Source organism: Symphodus melops (assembly GCF_947650265.1).
Source record: "Symphodus melops genome assembly, chromosome: 5".
NCBI lineage: Eukaryota > Metazoa > Chordata > Actinopteri > Labriformes > Labridae > Symphodus > Symphodus melops.
This window is the reverse complement of record NC_136695.1, coordinates 24,471,161-24,492,447: the sequence shown is the minus strand read 5'-3', so window position 1 is coordinate 24,492,447 and position 21,287 is coordinate 24,471,161. Positions and strand designations below refer to the sequence as shown.

The following is a 21,287-nucleotide window of genomic DNA, read 5'->3' as shown; positions in this document are numbered from 1 at the left end:
CGTGTGTTTACTACAGCCAGCTGAGGACTCTATTATGCCTCCAGCTTGTCAAACAAAATTGATATTATGGACCGGATCCAAAGCCCATTGGCAATTAGCCACTATTCATCAAAAACCCCGAGCGGTGGGGAGATGAGAACAAACGAGCCTCTATTTGCATTAACAAGCAAAGTACATTACCAGAGTGGTGAAGATATAGTGGTAATACTCTGTCATCATCCCCATGGTCTGGGCCTGCAAAGATACAGAGACACAGAGAAAGATGGGAATGAATAGAAGCCGAAGAGACAAAAAGTAATTTTAAAATCAACAGCATAGTCTGAGCACACAATGCTAAAGAGATGCACACATGCCTTGTATCAGGTTTTAACGAGCCTATTGAGTTTCTCCTTTCGTTGTTGGGATTTCTCTACCATATGTGGTCCACCGACTTACAACACAGCAACAGTACTTGATGCTTTTCTATGCATTTAAATGGTTTGCAATGGCTTCAGGGCACATGACGTTATCCAAGCAGAGAAGAAGGGCCGTCGATCAAAAGAGCTCGGTAATCTTTGCCTCATGTGCGCACTCTCCATCACCACCACTTGTTTCGCTCGCTCTACATTCAAAAGCACATTCTTATGGCGGCTGTGTTTCCCATTAAATTGTACCATCTGTTGTGGGGAAAAAAGCCAAGGTTATGTAAATAAGAAGCAACGCTCATGTGGAGACAAATACATTCCTCCAATATGTCAAATACTCGACATTGAAACTTTGTGTCATATTTCTTATTGTGGACTGGAGCTTTTGTTAATTTTCAAACATTTGAATGCCAATTGTATTTCAAAACTCTCATGTTGTGAAGCACTTTTCATTGAAGAGTGCTTTATAATATGGAAATGACACGCACCTGTGACTCCCATGCAAATGGACAGAATGGACATAAAAACAGGGGAATGATGAATATCATTAGTTAAAATAAAAAAGACTGCTGAGGATAAATTTTCATTATGATGCGATGTATTTCTGTCAAAATAACTGTCCTTCATAAACCTCCATATGCTGTTTCCCCACATCACAGTAGCATTCTCACTGCATAAAATGACAAAAGAAAAAATCACACATGAGGACAAAACATACAGTGACACTCCGGGGACATGTGTCCTATTTTCTGCTGTCCACCCTCAGAGGGAATGTAACCTGACTGACGCATGCAACACGCAGGTGAAATTGTCAGAGTGGAGACAGGATGCACATATCACACAAAACATGGCATGACACATTGAATATTCCAAGGGTGTAACACAGAGCATCAGAGGTGATATTAAACTTAAAATAGTCACACCAAATCTTTCTTTTCATGAACATGACATTTATATATGTTATGCTTCTTATTTCTTCTCCCCTTTGCTAGGACTGGATAGGCCTTTTCTTGAGCTGGAGAAGGAGCAGTCTGTTAATTGTCTACTGTAATTTTTAGTTGCTTGTTACACTTCTGCTAAATCATAGGGAACAGCCAACCATCTCAGTAAAAGTACATTTAGATGACTATCACACAAGTTTGTACAGAGAGGTCATTCCCCTACCCTTCAAAATTGAGGTATTTAACTGTCAGTCATCTGGTTTGAGAGTACAAACATATGACTGAGTGAACTTTGGCTTTCGATGCAGCAAGTGGTGCGATGAGCATTGTTCAGTTGTCTTTTTCTAAAATCCTTGAGAGAAATCTGGTTTACACTCTATCATCGAGAGACTTGCATTTATCAACATAGGCTCGAATTACACACATGCACCAACAGGACCTGTGGACATTAGTGGAGAGCTGTCAGAGTGGGGCTACACACTGCTACACAGGGAGCCTTGCTTAAGGGCACCTCGGCAGTACTCTAGCAGAGACCTGGCACCGATTAACTTCCATATTTATCGACTGCAATTGGGACTTGAACCCTCCAGTTTTCAACCCAAGTTCCAACTGACTTAGCTGCTGCCGCCCCAAACAGATCAAATCCTAAATGATGCAATAAACAGCATATAAAACAGAAATGTCAGTATAGCTCAGTGGATGTCCTAATCCAAATCAAATTCAACATATTGGTAATATGTCCCAGTTATGTCAAAAATGCCTTTATACATCAAATCCACACAAAACATTCCTTGTAGATATCGCATCAAGATGTGGACCAACAACAAAAATGTATTTCTGTGACAAGCCCACATCTACATTCCACTGAATCAGATCTTTTGAGATATAACGTGATGTGCAAAAATGTTGTTTGTGGTTTTCATGGCATATGCTTTTGTGTTAACATGTAGATTGGTCTTTACGTTGTGTTTATCGATTGATTCTAAAGCTCAATGTTTGCAGCATTGGAGTCCAAGACACATTTTACCAAGAGGAACACACAGTATATCGTATTGTATCCTTTTTTTATCCTTTGCTTTCATATCCCATTGTGTCCTATCTCATCATATGCTATTGTATCTAATTGTTTTGCATTCAGAAAAGCATCATGACTTTTTGTGCGAGGGGTATCATTCACATTACCTATCTTCCCTCTTTTATAATCAGTGGATTGTACTGTAACATCAATTGCGTCGGTCACATAAGGGGACTGTCTGAAGTGTTTCTGTCTCAAAACCATCTCTTTTGTCGTCTCTCCAGAGGACACTGAATCCTTGGTGGGAGTCGTGCAGAGTGGCCATGAGCAGCTACATGTCACCTTGGATCTCAGTAACTTGGGAGTAGTTTGAGTTATTTAAATAACTTGGGTGGAGATGATGCATTCAGTAAACACGTTAACAGAAGCTGACAGCAAACTGAAGGGGGGGGGGGGGAATCCACCAGCCTGTTCCTGACATCTCTGAGCATCAGACCACCTACACAAGCTGCGCTCTGTGTATCAAGCTGACAGCTCTGTGTTCACTGACAATCATTTATATCAAACGCATGAATGTACTGTTTGGGTAATGAAACAAGCATATCTGTTTGTTGGATGTATATTAGAGTCAATGTCGCCCACAATGCAATGGGGAAAAGTGTGTTCTGTATTAAGACAACGTAGACAGAATTAAAGGTATGTTTGGAACAGCTTTTCATCGTTTTGTTTTTTTTCTTTAAATATCAAACCAGGAAATTCAAGATACACCAAATCCTATAAACCAAGAATCACAAAGAACGATGCATCACGCCTCAAGGCTCAGTAATCCTTCCTGTATGTCTGAAAAAAGATAAGAACATTTTAAATGATACAACTATTGATACTTTTTTGTCCTCAAAAAGTCTCACCATCTTCCAAAGAAATCTCCTTTGTTGGATCTTTAACTATTAGCTATACTGCTTGGCACGGCCCTAACGGTTTCAAATGGTATTTCAACATTTGGTTTGTAAGATCAAAAGGGCATCGTTCACTCGAAAAGCCATTGCGTTCAATAAAAGGACCAATTTTTGAAGTCTCTGATTTAGCAAGTTGTTTTTAAAGGATTCCGTAGACACTGAATCCAACCAGTTGGAGTTAGGAGATAACCAGATAAATTTGTTGGATAAAAAAACGTGTGTTTTGTTTGTCTGTTATGATTGCAGAATTACTGATGTGTTCTAGGGACCCAGAGAATGCCACCCAGACTCCAGAGCGTTTAAGACATCTACAGCTTGTCCCTCGCCAACAGATTCTCCACATGTAGCACAAGTCCAAATCCTGCACTGTCAAACATAAAAAATTCACAGCTGCTTAATCAGAACTGACACTCAGGCAGCTGTGTCTCTCCTCCCACCTCTCACTGTCAAGTTACTCACAAGTCAAAGCCTCCATAATTCACAACAAATCTGATAAGAATCAACTGTTGTGGGGATCACCTGTGCGGATGTCTGCCCATGCACAGGCTTGACATGAGGAAGGGTTGATGCAACACTCCGTAGATCTCACCTGTTTGAGAATCTGTGCAGCCATTTGGTGGCTGCAGTCGAAGATGATGCGAAACTCGCGGCTCCTCTTCATTTCTTTGAGCAGGGGCCTCGTGTCCTCTGTGTCGAGAGGAAGCTGCCGGATCTTTAGCCGGATGTTATACCTGGATGGGGCCATGATCAGTTCCTGAAGTCTGATAAGACCTAAAGAAGAGTAACAGCACAAAACGTGGTTAAGGCTTTTTGAGAGATTTTTTTTTTTTTTTCGACATGTGTTCTGTATTATAGGGCATGCAGAAAAATAATACCTGTGCTGTCGTCATATACAACAGTGGCTGTCTTCCATTTGAGAAACTGCACCAGGTCTAAGATGGCATAGCTTAATGAAGAATAGTCTGGGTATAAATTGGCATAAAAGCTGTCTCTGTTGTCCATGGGATGATGTTTCCACCGCACCTGGATGTGCGGCACTTCCAATGCATTGCAGATGGACTGCACGGCATTTGACGATGAGCTATGTGAGGGCCCGAATATTGCAACCACACCTAAAGACAGCTGGTCACAAGCTGGAGAAGAGCAAGAGAAGGAGACTTTGGAATGAACAGATAACAGAATAGTAATCACGACAGACATTTGGTCGTATTTGACTGACCAGATTCTCGTCTTCCTCCCTTGAATAAACACACAAAAAAAAGCCACTCACCTTTTTTTGACGCCTCAAAACTGTCGTAGATATTAATCCTCTGTATGTCATATGTTAGTGTTGTGTTTGGCAACAAAGTCCTGTTTCTGTTTATGTTATTGACAGCAAATTTAAAGGCAAGCTCCTCAGCGCTAACAAGCGAAACAGGCCCATCTGTTCGTTCGAAGATCCCACCTGAAAAACAAAAGAGACATAAGCCCCTGACAGTCGGATTCTAACATAATCACAAGCGCAAAGGAGAAACACAAACACAGTTCCAGGTAGGAATAAATGGGGGAAAATATTGAGAGGCGTTTGCACTTAGGACGAGCAGGGATGAGGGAGCAGTGCACATTACACCAGGTATTAAATTTACTCAGCAAACACAGAAACCCTCTCCATTTTCAGGGAATGCTAAAAAAAAACCCAATATCAGCTTTGAAGTCTGGAGCCATAATGGATTTATGGAGTGTGTGTATGTGTGAAATGTGTGTGTCTGCCTGTTTCATCAGGGCAGCATAATATCTAAGGCCCTTGTCTCCATTAAGAAGTTCTTTTATTTCATCCGAAAAAGCACATTGGTGGATCACATAACTGGACTTGTGCTCTTTTCTTTTACATAACATACAAAAGAAAGTTTTTTGGTTTTTTTGTCCTGCTTTGTGCAGGTTGGACTATAGCTGAGAAATTACAAAACATGTCTATATGCACATCCAAGTTGAGGATCACTTCAGATGTTGATGTGTATCAGACCATCAACAAGCATGGGAAATGAAACTCTTCAGTTTGCCGAATGTATAGGGGTTGACATACTGGGCCCTATATATCAGACATAACTGCATCTCTAGCAACTCTATGAGCCATTTTTACATATACACTCCTGAAAACATAGAGATCATATTAGGGAGACTGCGACATGCAGCAACAAACCACATAACACAGAACGTATATAAAACGTAATACAGCTGTTAATTTACATGCATGGAGAGCATAGTAATCCAGTTACAGTATGTAAGCGTCATTCCCCCCCTATATTGGCTTAGCTGAATTCTCCAGAGAATATCCTTCAACGGATTCAGCAGGAAAATGTGGCTGTTTGCGTCCACACATACACTTCCTCCAGGAAATATCAGGAGCTTTTTCAGAGTTTTCTGGATGTGCGAAAGCCATAATGGACACCTGTTTCTTTCCTAGGCTCTACTCAGCCTTTGAAATTGCAAGTGCTATCTCTCCTGTGCCTCCAAAGGCAGCTTTTTATGTCCCAGAAAATTATCATCTGGATATCTTGGTGATGGTCTTGGTAGCTTAAAATTGATATCAGTATATCAGAAGTCCTGCATTCCCAACCTGAGCTTCCAACAAGTGGATGCTTGACAGATTGATACTGTGTATTAAAGGCAGTGTGGGTAATTTTCAAAAACTAGCATGATTTTGAAAGAAGCATCCTCTCCTTCTCCTTCTCTGTATTCACTCACCCCATCCCCTCTGTACTCCCTCAAAAGCCACGCGCCTCACTTACATCCACTAGCGCCATTGGTCCAGAAGCGGATTTCAGCTCATGCTTTGAATGTGGGCTCACGCATGCGTGGGGTAGAGAGGCTTGATTGGTCTATAAAACGTGGTCGAGTGCCGACGTTGGTTAAGTTTTTCCAGGCTTACAGCTGCTACGGATGACAGATTTTTTTTGTTTCTTTTTCAAAGCACATGAATTATTCATTACTGTGAGGACCTGAAGACAATTTCAACCAAAATCTTAAAAAGTGTATCTGGAGAATATTACCTATCCTGCCTTTAATTATTGTGTTTTTTAAGATTTATTGTGGGGCTTTTTATGCAATTATTTAGAGACAAGACAGTGGATAGAGTCAGAAATCGGGATGAGAGAGAGCGGGGAACGACATGCAGGAAAGGGCTCACAAGCCGGATTTGAACCTGGGCTGCCCGCTTGCAGGACTAAAGCCTACGTACGTACATGGGGCTCGCACACTAACAGCTATGCACTCTTTTATGTGAGTAAATGGGAGCTCCTGATACATTTCTCTAGAATATTGATTTATCTTGTCTGAGGAGAATTGATGAACTCCTTCTTCAGATACTGACACTCTTACAAAATGTTGCATTAGGTTCACTTTCCCCCCCACTCTATGATCTATTTTCCAGCATTAATGTATAATGCAAATATTCAAAAAATCTATCCAAACTACTTATTTTGTCAAATGTTAATTACAGAGATCAAATGCTTCGTTGTTTTGTTGTGTCATTTGGTTTTAGGCCTAGCCCACCACTACCACCTGCCAGCCTGATATTCTTGCAGTAATCCCAGAGAATACCTGGTTTCAGAGACTTTTGGAATAGCACCTGTGCCTTGCAGCCTGGATCACAGAATCACATAGACGTCTGTGTTGCTGTGAGCAGAGCAGCATTTCTCGAAGCTGAACTCATTTTACTATTTATGACTCAAAGCCTCCCTGGATTGCGAGTGAACGTGATGCATAAACCGCCCGGTGGAATGCGTCACATTAAAATAAATGAATCCTTCCATTTCATGGGGAAATCTCATTAGAGTACATTAAGTAATTGCTGGAGTATATAGTAATTTCACTGTTAAGAGGATAAAATGTGCATTGCTCGGAAGCACTTTAACAAATTTAATAAACAGGGGGGAACCTGCTCCTTGGGAAGAAAATCCTGCGGATAATTTGCTTTTTCGTTCTTAGACTTCTGCCGTGAGCACAGCAGCCATGCTTAATGTGCAAGAGCTCCCGCAACTCCCTGAAATATGGAGCTCTCCTGGCATCCTGCAGAAATTACTCTAATGATGTAGAGATTGGAAAATGGAGGAACATGTTTACAAGTTGCCTTTGAAACGACTGCTCTAAATGTTGTTTTTATGCAGTGGGCCAAGCAAATTGAGATGCATGCGTTTCAGAATCTCAGTCAAAAGGCTTCAAATTAGCACGTCTCCAACAGACAAGAACACAAAGGCCGTTAATTAGTCTCTGAGGTCCTACTACAATATATAAATCAGCCACTAATTGCAGCTGTTTCCATAATTTGTCCGTTGAGGGCTTTTGGATTTGCTGCTTTCAACAGCCACAGACTGATGCTTGTGAGGAAAGACTGATTTTAACAGTCCACTTGTAAACTGAAGAAAACTAAACCGGACCACTTAAACTTCACATGATTATATGTAAGGGATTTCAAGTAACAAGTTCAAAAAAGTGCAGCGTGACAAGTTCATACTATGATCAGAGCAGATGAATGCTGCGTGGTACAAAGGGTGTAATGCCTCTTTTAGTCCTCATCCCGAGCATTCTGTACCTGCGCCTTAAAGTCAAGAATATACATTGAGACAGTTTCATGAACCTGCTGCTGCCTTTTTCTTTCGTGTACTATCTCTACCTTGATTGGTACATACAGCAGGAGGCGGGGTCTGTCCCTGCTCGTAAGTCTTACTGCTAACATTAGCTAGCGCCCAGTGTCGGTAATGTGGCTGTGTCCGGCATCCTAACATACTGCTTGTTCTGTCTAAGGAGCAACATTACATTCGGTCCCTCCCATTTTCAAGACGAGATATAAAAGAGCGCCTTGTGGATGTTATAGTCTGCCAGGTAAGAGGAGGCAAAGCACTTTAGGGATGATTTGAAAGCCACCAACTGGAGTTAAAATAAGTGGAACAACAGCATACAACTGCTGAAGGACACACCAAGCATTCATATACCGATTTTCCTCATCTGCGCTATTACTCAGCATATCACAGTGGATGCTATGTAGAGTGCCCATCATTGTTAACTAAACCCATACACACAATCACATGCCACTAAAGAAGGAGCGTGGGCAATTTGGGATTAAGTATCTTGCCCAAGGACACATGGGACATGTGGCTGCAGAAGCTGGGGATCGAGCCCTCGACCTTCCGCTTGAGAGACGGCCTACTCTTCCACTGATCCACAAGAAAAAAAATAAAAAATACTTAACAGGGCACAGAGGCAGTTGATGCTACAAGGTTATATCTGGATATCCAGCATATGTTAAATATTGATTTAAAATAAAACAAAAAAACACATACTTATATGTTACTAGTGCAGATAGTAAATGCAAACATGTTTTTCAAGGAAATAAATTATACATCAAAACATTTAGCTTGCATGTAAATGAAAGCCTTGAAAGTCTGAAGAAAAATCCAGCTTGATTTCATCCTAAATCGAATCTTGAGTTCAATTTGGTGTGCATGGCCTGAAGGACAGAGACATGCTGCGCCGAAAATCACAGGCCTCACTTTTCAGTTCTACATGCCCATGCACAAATCCATGTTGTGGCATGAACGCCCTGCATGTTATGCACCCGCAAACCCTCCGCTGTTATGTGGCGGCAGATTGCTTGAGAGCCAGCTTAGTTTTGTGAGGCTGGAGTAATTTGGGTACCACTAAAAAGACTCATTTAGAACATCTGCTGCATTTACTGACTTCAAAGAGCGTGATCTGAGTGACAACATGACAGTGTGCCAAAACACAGACACGCTCAAACAGAATCATGCTTGTGTGTTGTGTGTTTTTTTCCTTATGTGTGGGGGGTGACTTAACTTTAAGTTTATCAATGTCCCGCTTGCATTTCCTTATGAATAAGTCATGTTCTGTATGAATACATCAACAACAACACAGCCAGTGGGACTCACGCTTCTCACTCAATATAGACAGTCGTGACTCAGAGCGATATTTTCACAGGAAAAACGTGAATTCTCCTGTATTTATGTGTACAATGTAGCATATTCTTTCTTTAAAGCATCTGGCTTTCTGTTTTTTTTTTCCATCTGCAATTCTCATCCAACTGCTTGGGCTTATATCCAAGATGAAATATGTATATTGGTTTGTACTGTAAACACACTGCATTACGACAATGCGTTTGTCCCAAGCTTTAAAACACAATAGGGAGAACACATAATCTCAAAGCCCATTTGGTCTCGAAGGATCTTCTGGGAACGTGACATGTTTTTGCTCTCTTCTTCTTTTTAAACAGCCGTCTGACTGTCTTGATACCAACAAAATGCGTGTTTAAAATAAAAGCGACACCCACAGTTTCAAGCAAGGCGAGGTCAGTGTTTTTGTTGCTGCTCTCTTAACTGCTAAGGCTGAGAAAAGAAATAAAAAAAAAACTAACTGATACGATTGACCTTGAAGAGCAAGTAATGTGTGCAGAAGAGAAGCGAGTCAGTGACCTTTGTTCTATTTCGTGCCAAGTGAGAATTTGACCTTTCAAAAAAGACTCACTGCAAAATGTAGCCTGATTGCAGTACCTGGAATGACCCTCTTAACCTGATTGATCCTGTATTTTTAAGTCTAAAAATCCAAATAAACAAGACAAATCAACTAAAGACCCATCATCTAACACATATGGATAGGTAGATGTGATGCACAGATATATTGTTTTCATTGCCCTCAGTGATGTGATACGTTGAGCTTGTTAATGCCAATTCCTCCCTGCCAGACAAACCATTGCAGAAGCCCAAACAATGGAACCAGCTCATTATGCTCTTGGATGCTTGTGTGCTCGCCCACTGCTTTTCTGAGTGTTGCTCTTTTGTACTTTCTTTCACTGGTGGGATTCCCAATCTCCCTGTGAATAGCTTCCTGTCTCTCTGGAATGGCAACAGCTCTCACTTTCACAATGATGGCAGCACGGAATGACCAGCACAAAGCGCCACACACACACACACACACACACACACACACACACACACACACACACACACACACACACACACACACACACACAGACCCCGACAAATGTTCAGAAATGCTGCCAATTTTGGAAAGAATGTGCTGCTCCATAATTACGGGTAACAACACATCACTTGGGGCTAACTGTCATACAATACCGAGACCGGTGGTTAAGCTAGCCAATTCTGCTTTTTGCACCACACGAAGCAGAGAAAGCATGCCAAGAATCTGATTCATTTAATCGATGATAAGGATCACGAGAGGAAATTCACGGTGCTGGTTAATTAAAGGTGTCTGGCAGCATGTTAGCTCATTAGTTAGCAGAGTCAGCGCACAGCAAGAAGGGTCTGGGTTTGATCTTCGCCGTGGTTCTTCTCTCCATGTTCTCTTGGGTTTCCCCCTGCACGGCTTGTTTCCTCGGTTCAAACACACGCAAGCCAGAAAGGCTCTGAAGCCGCCTGTTGCTGTTGGTGTGAATGTGTTTGCTCAGGAGTGGATCAGTCGCCTGTTCAGGGTGTTCCCATCTCTGCCCCTTAATACACTAATCAGGAATAAGAGAGCATAAATAGATGAATGGATGCTCTTTCTCTGGTGAATATTCTGTAATTAATGATTTACATCTCTGCAGATGATGTTTAAAGCTCTTGTGAGGAGAGTTAAGCTGCTCATGAAACTGACTGAAATGAATACAGAAGCCTCTTTATGACCTTCAAAACAAATCAGACAATCGGCAAGATTGACTGATTGTCATTTTCAATGCCTGTATCTGCTACACTAGGTGTAATAGACCATTTTTAGGATGTGCCTGAAACAAATTGCAAATGAACTTAACCTACATAGTGCTTTTCTAATTATTCAACCACTCAAAGTACACATGCACTCATGTGGCAGAGGCTGCCATGCTCTGTGCCAGGCTGCCCACTGATATAACATTTACATTTTGGGAGCTATATGGTTCAGACAGACGACAGAAGTGAAGATTTGACTCTGGGTGACAGCCCACTGTACCACTTATGTAGCCACAGCTGCACCACACATTGTTTGTTTCAATTAATCTACCAAAAGCAATAAACGAAAAAAAGAAAACACAAACAGGTCTGTGTGTATGAATCACGAAGACAACGTCTAATTCACAAAACACACCCAAACGGTTAAATGCACTCTTAACTTTGCTGTGCATATTAAAATGAACCAGTCTGCAGTCCTCGGGGGAAACACTGTCCCATTTTATGCAAATGAGCCTCACTGCAATAAAAGAAAACCTTTCACAAACACCGCAAAATAGCCATGCACACTTAGAGTGAAGGAAAGTCATCAGGTGAGCCGAGGTGGTAACTGCGTGGCAGTATTTATGAAAGAAGTCAAACACAAACTTTCTAGTGATAAACAAAATTGATTTTGCATGTGTGACTAAAAAAATCTATATGAAGTATTACTTTGACATGACTATTTTTAATACAACCAGATGGTAAATCAATCACTTGACACTTATCTGCGGAGCTGCTCGAGAGGCGTTACTTTGGTTTGATTTTTTAACTTGGCATTGCTTCATTCTAATAAGAAGATGTGTTGTAGATGATGAGACTCATCATATTTTTTTTTTAAGTCTGGCATGAAAATAAGCTCGGGAAAGGTTTTCTATTCTTTTCTAGCTAATTATCTTTATGTTAACACCTTTACAGATTAAAGTTGAAGATGCCTTTTCTCAACATTCAGACAATAAAAAGCAAACTGTACGGAGTAGGACAAGCTTTGGGCGTGTTTGGGCTTGAATATCATGAATGTGTTTTTTGATTCAGACCTTGAGACGCAGCAGAGACAGTAACAGGAGCAAAAGTTGTGTTTAATTTATCAGTTGTTCGGAAGTTGTTGTTTTTTTTCGTTCAGTTTTGTTTCTTGCATTATAGAAAAGCAAGGTTATTTGATAATCGAACTTGTTACATATTCATAGGTAGGCTTGTCCTTCAAATATGCATTCCAGACATCTCTACATCACACATACAGTAGCTCTGTCACAGCCTCCATGGAGAGGAAGCCTAAGAGGCCCAGTTTCTTGAATGTATCCAGAATTGATCTCTGCTCTGTAATGTGATATACAATAGTTTCACACAACAGGAGAACATAGTTGTGCATATGTTACACTTGCTAACGCCTTCAGCTGCCTTCATCTGCCATCTGTCGGCTTGTATCACCATGTTAACTGTTGGATTATAAAGGTCTCCTGTGTTGATATTGTTTAAAGGTGTGATGGGGTGACAGAGGCTGACAGGTGTGTGCTGACTTGCTAATGGCTGCAAAAGTGTTAAATGCAAACGGCCACAACGGGCTATTAAGAGCGTGAAGGACTCGTGAGTCTGATGAATGAATTTTAATTAAGGAAACATTACCTGACACATTCGTATTGTGTGATAGCAGGCAGCTGCAGCTTTTTTCAATTTAGATGCCAGGCATACAAAGTTTTATTATATATTACAATTATTATATATGCTTCTTTTTGTAAATGTCTTGTTTTGATAGAGCATTACTGTATTTAGACATACAGTTCATATAAACAAATACATGATAAGTCAGTTAATAGATTAAAACCATAACATCAGCGTTTTATGTAGCCATCTGCTACAAGTGTGTGTGTTTACTGATACTACATTAAAGCAAATACAAACAGTAAGCAGCTAATGTGCATCCTTCATTCTTCAGGAACTGTAGTCATCGTTGACATTCTACTAAGCTCTTATAATGCTGGTGTAATCCTTCTGGTGTTAGTAAAACTGATATATCAGTGTGTAACCACATGGTGGGACAACACTTGTTCTTGGAAAGGGCCTTGTAATCCACGGCATAATAGTTATGATTAAATAGTGACACATTTAAATGTCACTGGGCTGTGGGAACAGAGTGAAACAACGCTATGCTGACAGATTCAAATATCAATAGAGCGCTGTATTAAAACAAACAACATAATCATTTTAACTTGATGGTAACATTGACATTTTATTTAATTGTTTTTTATTGACATTTCTAAGTTTGTAGTGATGTGGTTAATACTGTTTACATAACATCATGAAAACAGATCATCTTAGATATTTAAATAAATGCTTATAGTTGTCACATAGGATTTATTTCCCTACTCAAAAAGAGTGTTTTAACCAGGTACAGTACGTGTAAGTTCACACACGCACAGTCATTTATAATGGAGTTCACGTACTACTAACATAAAAGATAGATCTTGACCGATTCATTTGTTAGTCGATTACATCGGCCGATATTAGCATATACAGTGACGATCGGTATCGGCTCATTTTATTGCAGATGTGCATATTTAACTTCAGCATTGTTGTATTACACTAGCAGTTTCTCGTTCAGGCTGTCACCAGCAGGCTGGTTATAAAGAACATGAATGATCACTCTCCAGAGTGTCAAACCGTGATGGATGTACATGTTCAGTAACGTTCCAGTTGAGTGGCCATCTTGTCTTATACTGTGTATCTTTTCCACCGGTGTTTGATATATTGAATATTGAAATTGTTGTCAGGCACTAATGGAAGGTGCTACACTAGCTGAGGTATTTCCAATGTAGACAGTTATAACTTAAATCTCACAACTATAGGTGTAGAGTCTTCTGTAAATTGTGGTTGTGTGGATGTATTGTTTTGAAAGGTGGGAATACAATACTTTGATTTGTATTCCAGTTTTCCATTTCCATGAGCGAAGATAATTCCTTTCTACCAACATCAGAGTACAAATACTTTATGTTTTAATTGAATTTAACCCCTCGATGTCACTGTTGTTATTTCCCACTAGCTGTCGAGCTGTTTTTTATATTGCTTGACCATCTTTTACGTACGTTTTTTTTTTTTCATTGGATGCACAGCAGAAAACATTTTCAGCAGTCTGTTCAGAGATAATAAGGTAGAGGCAGTGCTGTAATGAACCCGGATTCAAAATGTTATTGACTGATTGACTACAGGAAGTGAAATCGTCACATCTGCAACATTATCCTGGTAAATTTGGACCTTACATTCTACAAGTTAAACCATTAACCTTACATCTCTGTTGTGCAACCAAACACTGACTCAACTGAAATAACCACAGACATCACATTTGTAGGGTCACTTTACATATTATCAGCAACATTTTGCACGTTACTGTGTGTGCATAGAAGGGCGGCCCAGATGCTTGAGGAATGTAGGCCTGAGAGATCATGTGGCCTCATTGGGGGGAAAAATCCTTGAGGGAATATCGGAATGAGGGAAATTAGGGGCTAATTTTGATGGGGGGGAATTTCATAGACGTGAGGGAACATATGGATGACTCCTTCACATCAGTAATGTTGCCTCTACTTTCTTAAGTGGTAAAATGTAAAATGCAATATTTGTGACTTAAAAAATAATGAAACCAACTGTCACCAAAATGCACATTTATAAAAACTCCTACAACAGGTCATTATTTCAAAATTAGTGAAAGGACCTGATGGTCCCATAACAGATGTAGCCAATATGATCAATCTTAAGCAAGCATCATATTTTTCCTTTAGATGTATCACCTTAGGGATTAAAACACTTTATGCTGTATATATATATACACACACACACACACACACACACACACACACACACACACACACATCATTTCCTTTCAGAGAATAGTGATAAAGCTTGCCTCAGTGTCTGTCTCTCTGCTAAGCCGGCTGGAATTAGCGCTTTGTCATACAGACTGATTCATTCGGTCCTCATTGTTGTCTTAATGATGTATTTAGCTTATTATTTGTAACCACCAGCGCCGGGGCAAATAATTGTTTCCTCAAATACTCTGTCTCATAGCAATTCATTATGCTCTGTACAATGACTGTTTGTATTAATTCTTACTTTGAGAGGCTGTGCTAACAGTAAATGTGTGTTTTGTTATTTCCTCTCGCCGCAGAAGGCCTTGGTGCATCTTCAACTGTCTTCACTTAATGACAGGATCTAAAGGATATAGATACAAATCATCAAACAATCACATATCTGTCAGTTAAAGCGTTTTGTTTTTGTGAAAACAATGTCTTTTTGAGACACTCTGACGGCTTTGAGAAACAGTAAACTATGAAAACGTGAAACGTTAAGTGACAAATCTTTTTTTTTTTTTATGTGAATTTTAGAGTTGGTGTCTTCTTTTTTTTCTCAGAGTCCCAGCATTTGGACAAATATCCGGTAATGCGTACAGCTTTTACAGAGCATAATATATTATCATATAAATTGAATTTGGGCTTCTAATGTTTGAGTCCATAATGAGAAGCTGTTTTAATTATGTTATTTCTCCCCCTAACTCGCCGTCCACATTGAACCTCCATCCGGCTCCATCACAGCTGAGAGCCATTCTTATTTATTTGATACGATTAGTAGTACTCATGCAGCCCTATAATGTTGTGATATCTCCTCTGTCAGAGGACTGTCAGGTAACAACACATTTGTAAAATCTAATTTTATGCTCAAGTGGTTCTGCTTCTGCAATTTATCGCAGCTATCGCTCACCCCCTCTCCTGCTGCATGCTCTCGCTTGCTCTTTTCCTTTTTCCTCCCTCTCCCTCCTCTCCAGTCTCCACCCTCTCTTCCCGGCTTAGTGAGGTGTTTTGATCTCATTATCATTCCCAAACATTCACACCGGATAATCTGTCAGGGCGGGAGCCTGTGCTCTGCACCGTACAGGGCACCCTGGTCATGATTAGGGCTGTCGGGGCGTGCTTGCAATGAGAATACCTTTTTTTTTTTCCCACTTTTAAACCAAACGAGAAATATAGCATAGCATTCTCCCTGCACGCTCTAATAAAACTGTGTCAATTAGCTGCTTTAGTAAAGAGAAACTGCCTCAAACTGTACGATGACATTGTGGAACAATCCAAAGGGGAACACTGCTGGGACTCAGGTGCCACTCTACAGACCATAAATCCTTTTCCAGAAACATCGCACAATGCACAGTAACCTCCATTAGACAATCCAGTTGCACAATGCACGACACAAACACCACCCTCCCTTGAATGTGGCTTATTGTTATCGGCAAGGTAAAAAAAGGAAACAGGCCAAACCCTCACCTTGCTGCCAGTTCAATCACAGGCTGTGCCAGGAAAACAGGGAGCGAGACAATGGAAACTAATGCCAGGTGGACGGGGGGCTCGCAGATCTGCCAAGCTACCTGTGTCCATCAGCGTCTTCACCCCCCCACCCCCCCACCCACTGTCCTCATCCATCGCCTCACCCGCTGCCACCTCTCTTTGTCCACATATGGAGGCAGAAAACATACAGACCTGCAGCTTTGGCAGCTCGGCATAGTGGGAGACAAAGGTGGCCAGCAGCAGAGAAACAAGCTTGACGTTGTGCTAAAACAACAGCTTTGTGAAGGTCTCCTCTCTCTATTTTTCATGTATTCACAGGAAGAGGCCTAACATACTTATCCATTCATGATGCAGTTAAATACTTAGACTTAACCACAACTTCCTCTTATTAAGAAATGCAGTACACATCCCCTTCTCTGCAGCACTTAAAGGCCCCTAAAAACTGCATCCATTTTCATCCAAGATTCCAAATAACTCCACAAAGTCTGACGTTCATGGTCGTTTAATTTTATTTTCTGAAGCGGCATACATTTAAATATTTATTTACTTCTTAGTTTTAGGGCCTGATTAAAAAATCTTATCTGGTTAATTATCTTTAAATAATCTCTTTAGCCTCACTGTGACTTGATATTTTGTCTTCAAGGCAGTCACATACAAGCTGTGAAGCCTCACATGATAAGAACTTTCAGACATTGTCCCTGTATGCCCTCTCTAACTCTGTCCTTATATCGTCAGCTGAATTCATACGTGAACTACGACAAAGATCTCTGTGAAAAAAGGCAGAACTGACCTTGGAACAGTGAGAAGACACTAAATCATTGAATGCAGAAACCTGCTGTCTGCGATACTGCGTGTGCAGAGACATTCATGTTTCTACTCTTTAAGGACAAAAATAGGTTTTGCAAAATGAAAATAAATTATTTATGCATTACATAACATAATGTATGCAACACCAATCAAAAAAAATAAAGTAAACCCATGAAGTTAAAAAGACAGACTATGATTATTTGTTAAGGCTAATTGCAGGATGTTTTCAAAATCTTGTATAGAGGAGCTATTTTTGGATGTGTTATGCAAACATAAGAGGGCTTTCCCAGAGTCGTCAAAAGAAAAGACAAGTTGAAGCATGGGACATTTTACATTATATGTTTTACTCTTAACCCACTCATATCCTCATAAAGAGACAAAGCAAAGTGACAAACCATCAAGCGTTGTAAACTCTGAACTAACCAGTCTTTACAGGACAGCTGAGTATTGTTTGTTTAAAATATAGGTTGTCACATATCCTTGCACCCACCACAAGTTGGACTCTCAGCCAGGTTATGCATGTGACATCACAGAAGTCACCACAGTAAAATCCACTGAGGGCCAGAAAAAGCAGCTTCAGCGTTTAGCCTGAATGAAGTGCAATCACTAAATAGCCATTTGCAGATTTTCCCTTTGTGACATCACAAAAGGCAGTCACTACTCCCTTATGTGGCCGACGCTCCCACAGCTAAGTTCTTGTTCTGCCCTCTTAGTCTGCCTTCTCAACAGGCTGCAACAAAAGCCCAAGCCAAACCCTCTTCCAGAGAGGGGCGTAGTCATACACGGCTCTTTTACATTTAAAGCTACAGGCACAGACACTGTTCTGAGCAGGGCTGTACAGTAATTGATTAGCGCTCATGATGGATTAATGTTGGGTTTTTGTAAATAATATAGCAATGAGTAGGGTCTTTACTGGCTTTTTGTAAAGTGTCTTGAGGTTGCATGTTGGGAATTGGTGCAATACAAATTTCCACAAGATTAAAGAATTACATTTCCGACGGTGGATCTTAAAGTTTGAGGTGACTGGTGGAAAAAATCAATGTGAGAAACAGTTTGAAAAACTGAGTCTTTGAGAACTGTATGTTACCTTTTACGTTGCTGTGACAAGTGTCAGTGAAACAGCAGTACTGCAGTTTTACAGCCTCCCATCTCAAGGCCTCACATAGAGTTTTATGTTCATATTTTCTGTGGGATGGGTCACTTGGGAGCTGCAGGGCTTCATTTTCATTAGTGGAACTTTGGAAGGACCTTTTAATTTTCCTGTCGTCAACCTGTTGCACAAAAATCGACTTCTCCTGAGGGTTAAAGCATCACAGTCGGATGTATGGTCTCTGAAGTGAAAGGTTAGATAACTACTCCGGATCACACCAAAAAAACTCTGCAGTGTAATTGACATTGATTTTACAACTAAAGGTGCAATTAATATCAAGGCTTGTGTGTTTACCGCTCGGAGCAACTTCAAAGTCCGTACTAAAATGGAAAGGCATCGTTTAATTTAGGCCAACTTATCACCGTGCAGTTTTGACAACCACTTAGTTGCTTTAATGCGTAACATAATTAGAACAAGACTTTGAGTTTGGCTTCGTATAAAACTCTTTGACAGTGCTATTATCAGCCCCCACCCACAGAAATGACTGTCTTTGCTCGGGGCAGAATGGGAACAGGACGAAAGTGTCTTTTTATGATCTCTTGTCTTACTTTAGGAAAAAGCAGTAAACACATCATCCTAGCTTTTATTGCATTTAAAAACTGCGACACTGGAAAGCCCCGTGGAGCTTGTTTGTTACCCAAATAATGATAAAGAGGTGTCATGCCCATGTTTGCAATATGTTTGATTGAAAATCCAAATAATATCTAAATTGGTGAATGAAGGAGATACCAGTATGACAAAATCCCAACAGAAACTCTCGTTGCCCTTTTTAAGTAGTAAACGTTCCCAGACTGTTTTAAACATGGAGATGTACAGTATTATTTTCTTTCTGTAACATAGATGGTATTCTTATTAGTTGTTCCAACTTGCACGGGCAACTTAGCCTGACAACTTTTCTTTCAGGCTGGCAACATAGTGACTTGAGAGACAACAAGGTAATGGCTGAAAATACTGGATCCCCATGAATGCAACTGAAGCGTCAGTGTTGTTCAAGTAACCACAAGCGCCTTGTAACTCGCAACTCCGAGAGAAATATCCTGTTAATTCAGAAAACAAGCTTAATTAATTTTTTCTTGAAAATGTTACTCCTGGTGTGCCGCTAGTCCTGTGGTTAGTGCATGTGTGTCATGTGTAGAGGCTTAAGTCCTCAAAAGAAGATGGTTTGGGTTTTAACCCCACCTGTAGCTCTTTCTGACACTGTCATGCCATCTCTTTAGGAAGGACATAAGTGTAACGATGAGTCAGGAAAAAACTCATCATTCCTAAATACTTATCTTGTTTATTCAGAAAAGTGTACAGGCTTCTGTAGAAATATGTGTTAAAGATGCAAAAAAAAAGGACCTTCAGCAAAGAGGTTGACAAGGGTCTGAAGACAAGAGTCACCCTGTTTTTCAAAGTCGTTGCAAACGTGGCTAAATATAAAACCTGCCCCACTTATTACTGGACGGGACCACACATGCTAAGTTAATGCAGACAAATGAGGAAGAGGTTCAGGTCACATCGTTTGGGACACCTCTGGCTGCTTTTCTGGGACAGAAGGCACTCAAATGGAAATTCAGTGTGTCTGCGGGAGCGTTCACAACCTCTGGAACAAGACCAATCTCAACGAATCTAAATTGAAGCCCCTGGCGCTCATTTTTATCCACCTTCTCTAACTTTTTTTTTTCTTTTTCTGGTGGCATGAGGAGGGAGATTAGTCCCCTCAGGGCACGTAGGAGGACCATGTACTCGTGAGGATTAGCAGAGAGCGTCGAGCAATGAATGTGAGGGAGCAGTCAAGCGAGGGACATTAACCGATACCTTCTGAACGAATTTCGACATTCATAGAATCTGAATTTGAGTTACTACCGGAGGACTGTTTTTCATTCTAATGCACTGCTTAAAATCTGCCATATTAAAAGTCTCTGACTGCAAAAAAAAAAAAAACAGCCTTAATGATTAGCTTTAAAGTAGATTCCCTCCTGACTGTATGTAAATCACCCTGTTTGACTGCGCTGATGTGACTGACAGCTGACAAGAAGCCTCTCTTGTAAACACAGCGTCCACAGCCGCCAGTGAAGTTTCATAAAACAAATGATGCAAGATAAGTCTGCATTTAAATCACTCAGATAAAGATTTTTATGATCTCTATTTCAGAGCCTCATCGTGCAATAAACAGATCAATCTACAGCTCCCAGACACACATGTCCCAGAGAGATGATAAAACAAAACAATACGATAAGACAAGAGGCATTGTGAGAACTGTTGCGTACCATCCTGAATGAGAGTCATTCCCTCTCAGTGTAGAGAACAAAACGAGCCGAGCTCATATTTGAGTTCCTTTTTCAAACATGGCTCCACTATTGTAGGTTTATAATAAAAGCTGCCTGTTTTATCACAGAGCACAAGCATTATTCCCCAGCACTTTTCACCGTCTTTTCAAAGCCGATTAGAGCACGAAGGGGGAGGTTCATCCTTGCAGAGGCAGGATATTTACATTTCAGCGCCACGTGCCGGGAAATTTAATTTGCCTCCTTAACACACCAGCTTCCTCGCACTTTCACGCACGAGTGCTTAATGGCTTCGTTAACATCCTGTGAGACTTTTTCTCATTACCTGATCCGGTCAACTCTGACAGGTGCAACCAGTCTCATCGCCGATCTTTGCTCGGATGGTGCCAAGTTCCCCCCGACCCCCAGCATTGATCACAGTGAAGTCGAAATCAAAGAAACACGTGAATGAAAAAGCCAGAGCCCATAAAAAAAGGAAACGTCAGTCAGCAGCAGGAGGGAATAATTCTAATGAGATCAGGGCCCTTGACAAAAATATATGACCCAAAGTTAAATGTGTACATTATTCCTGCATTGCCTCTTGGAGTATCTTTGGACACAGACCAAGAACACCATTAGGACATTTTAAACAAACCCATTAAGTACCTAGTTGAGGATACAGTCCGTCAGAAATGCTGTGGAAAAATATTT

General features: G+C 40.6%; 1 protein-coding gene across 2 annotated transcripts in view; it reads right to left on the bottom strand.

Moving 5' to 3' along the window:
* The window catches only part of grik3 (glutamate ionotropic receptor kainate type subunit 3), a 99,083-nt gene that overhangs the window by 40,964 nt on the left and 36,832 nt on the right, over positions 1-21,287 (bottom strand). For both annotated transcript variants that reach the window (XM_079343523.1, XM_079343522.1), the window contains exons 2-5: positions 4,587-4,760; positions 4,192-4,449; positions 3,906-4,087; positions 181-234 (exon numbers count right to left, since the gene is read on the bottom strand). In XM_079343523.1, coding sequence (XP_079199649.1) covers positions 181-234; positions 3,906-4,087; positions 4,192-4,449; positions 4,587-4,760 — 668 coding nt within the window. The remainder of the gene's footprint in view (positions 1-180; positions 235-3,905; positions 4,088-4,191; positions 4,450-4,586; positions 4,761-21,287) is intronic.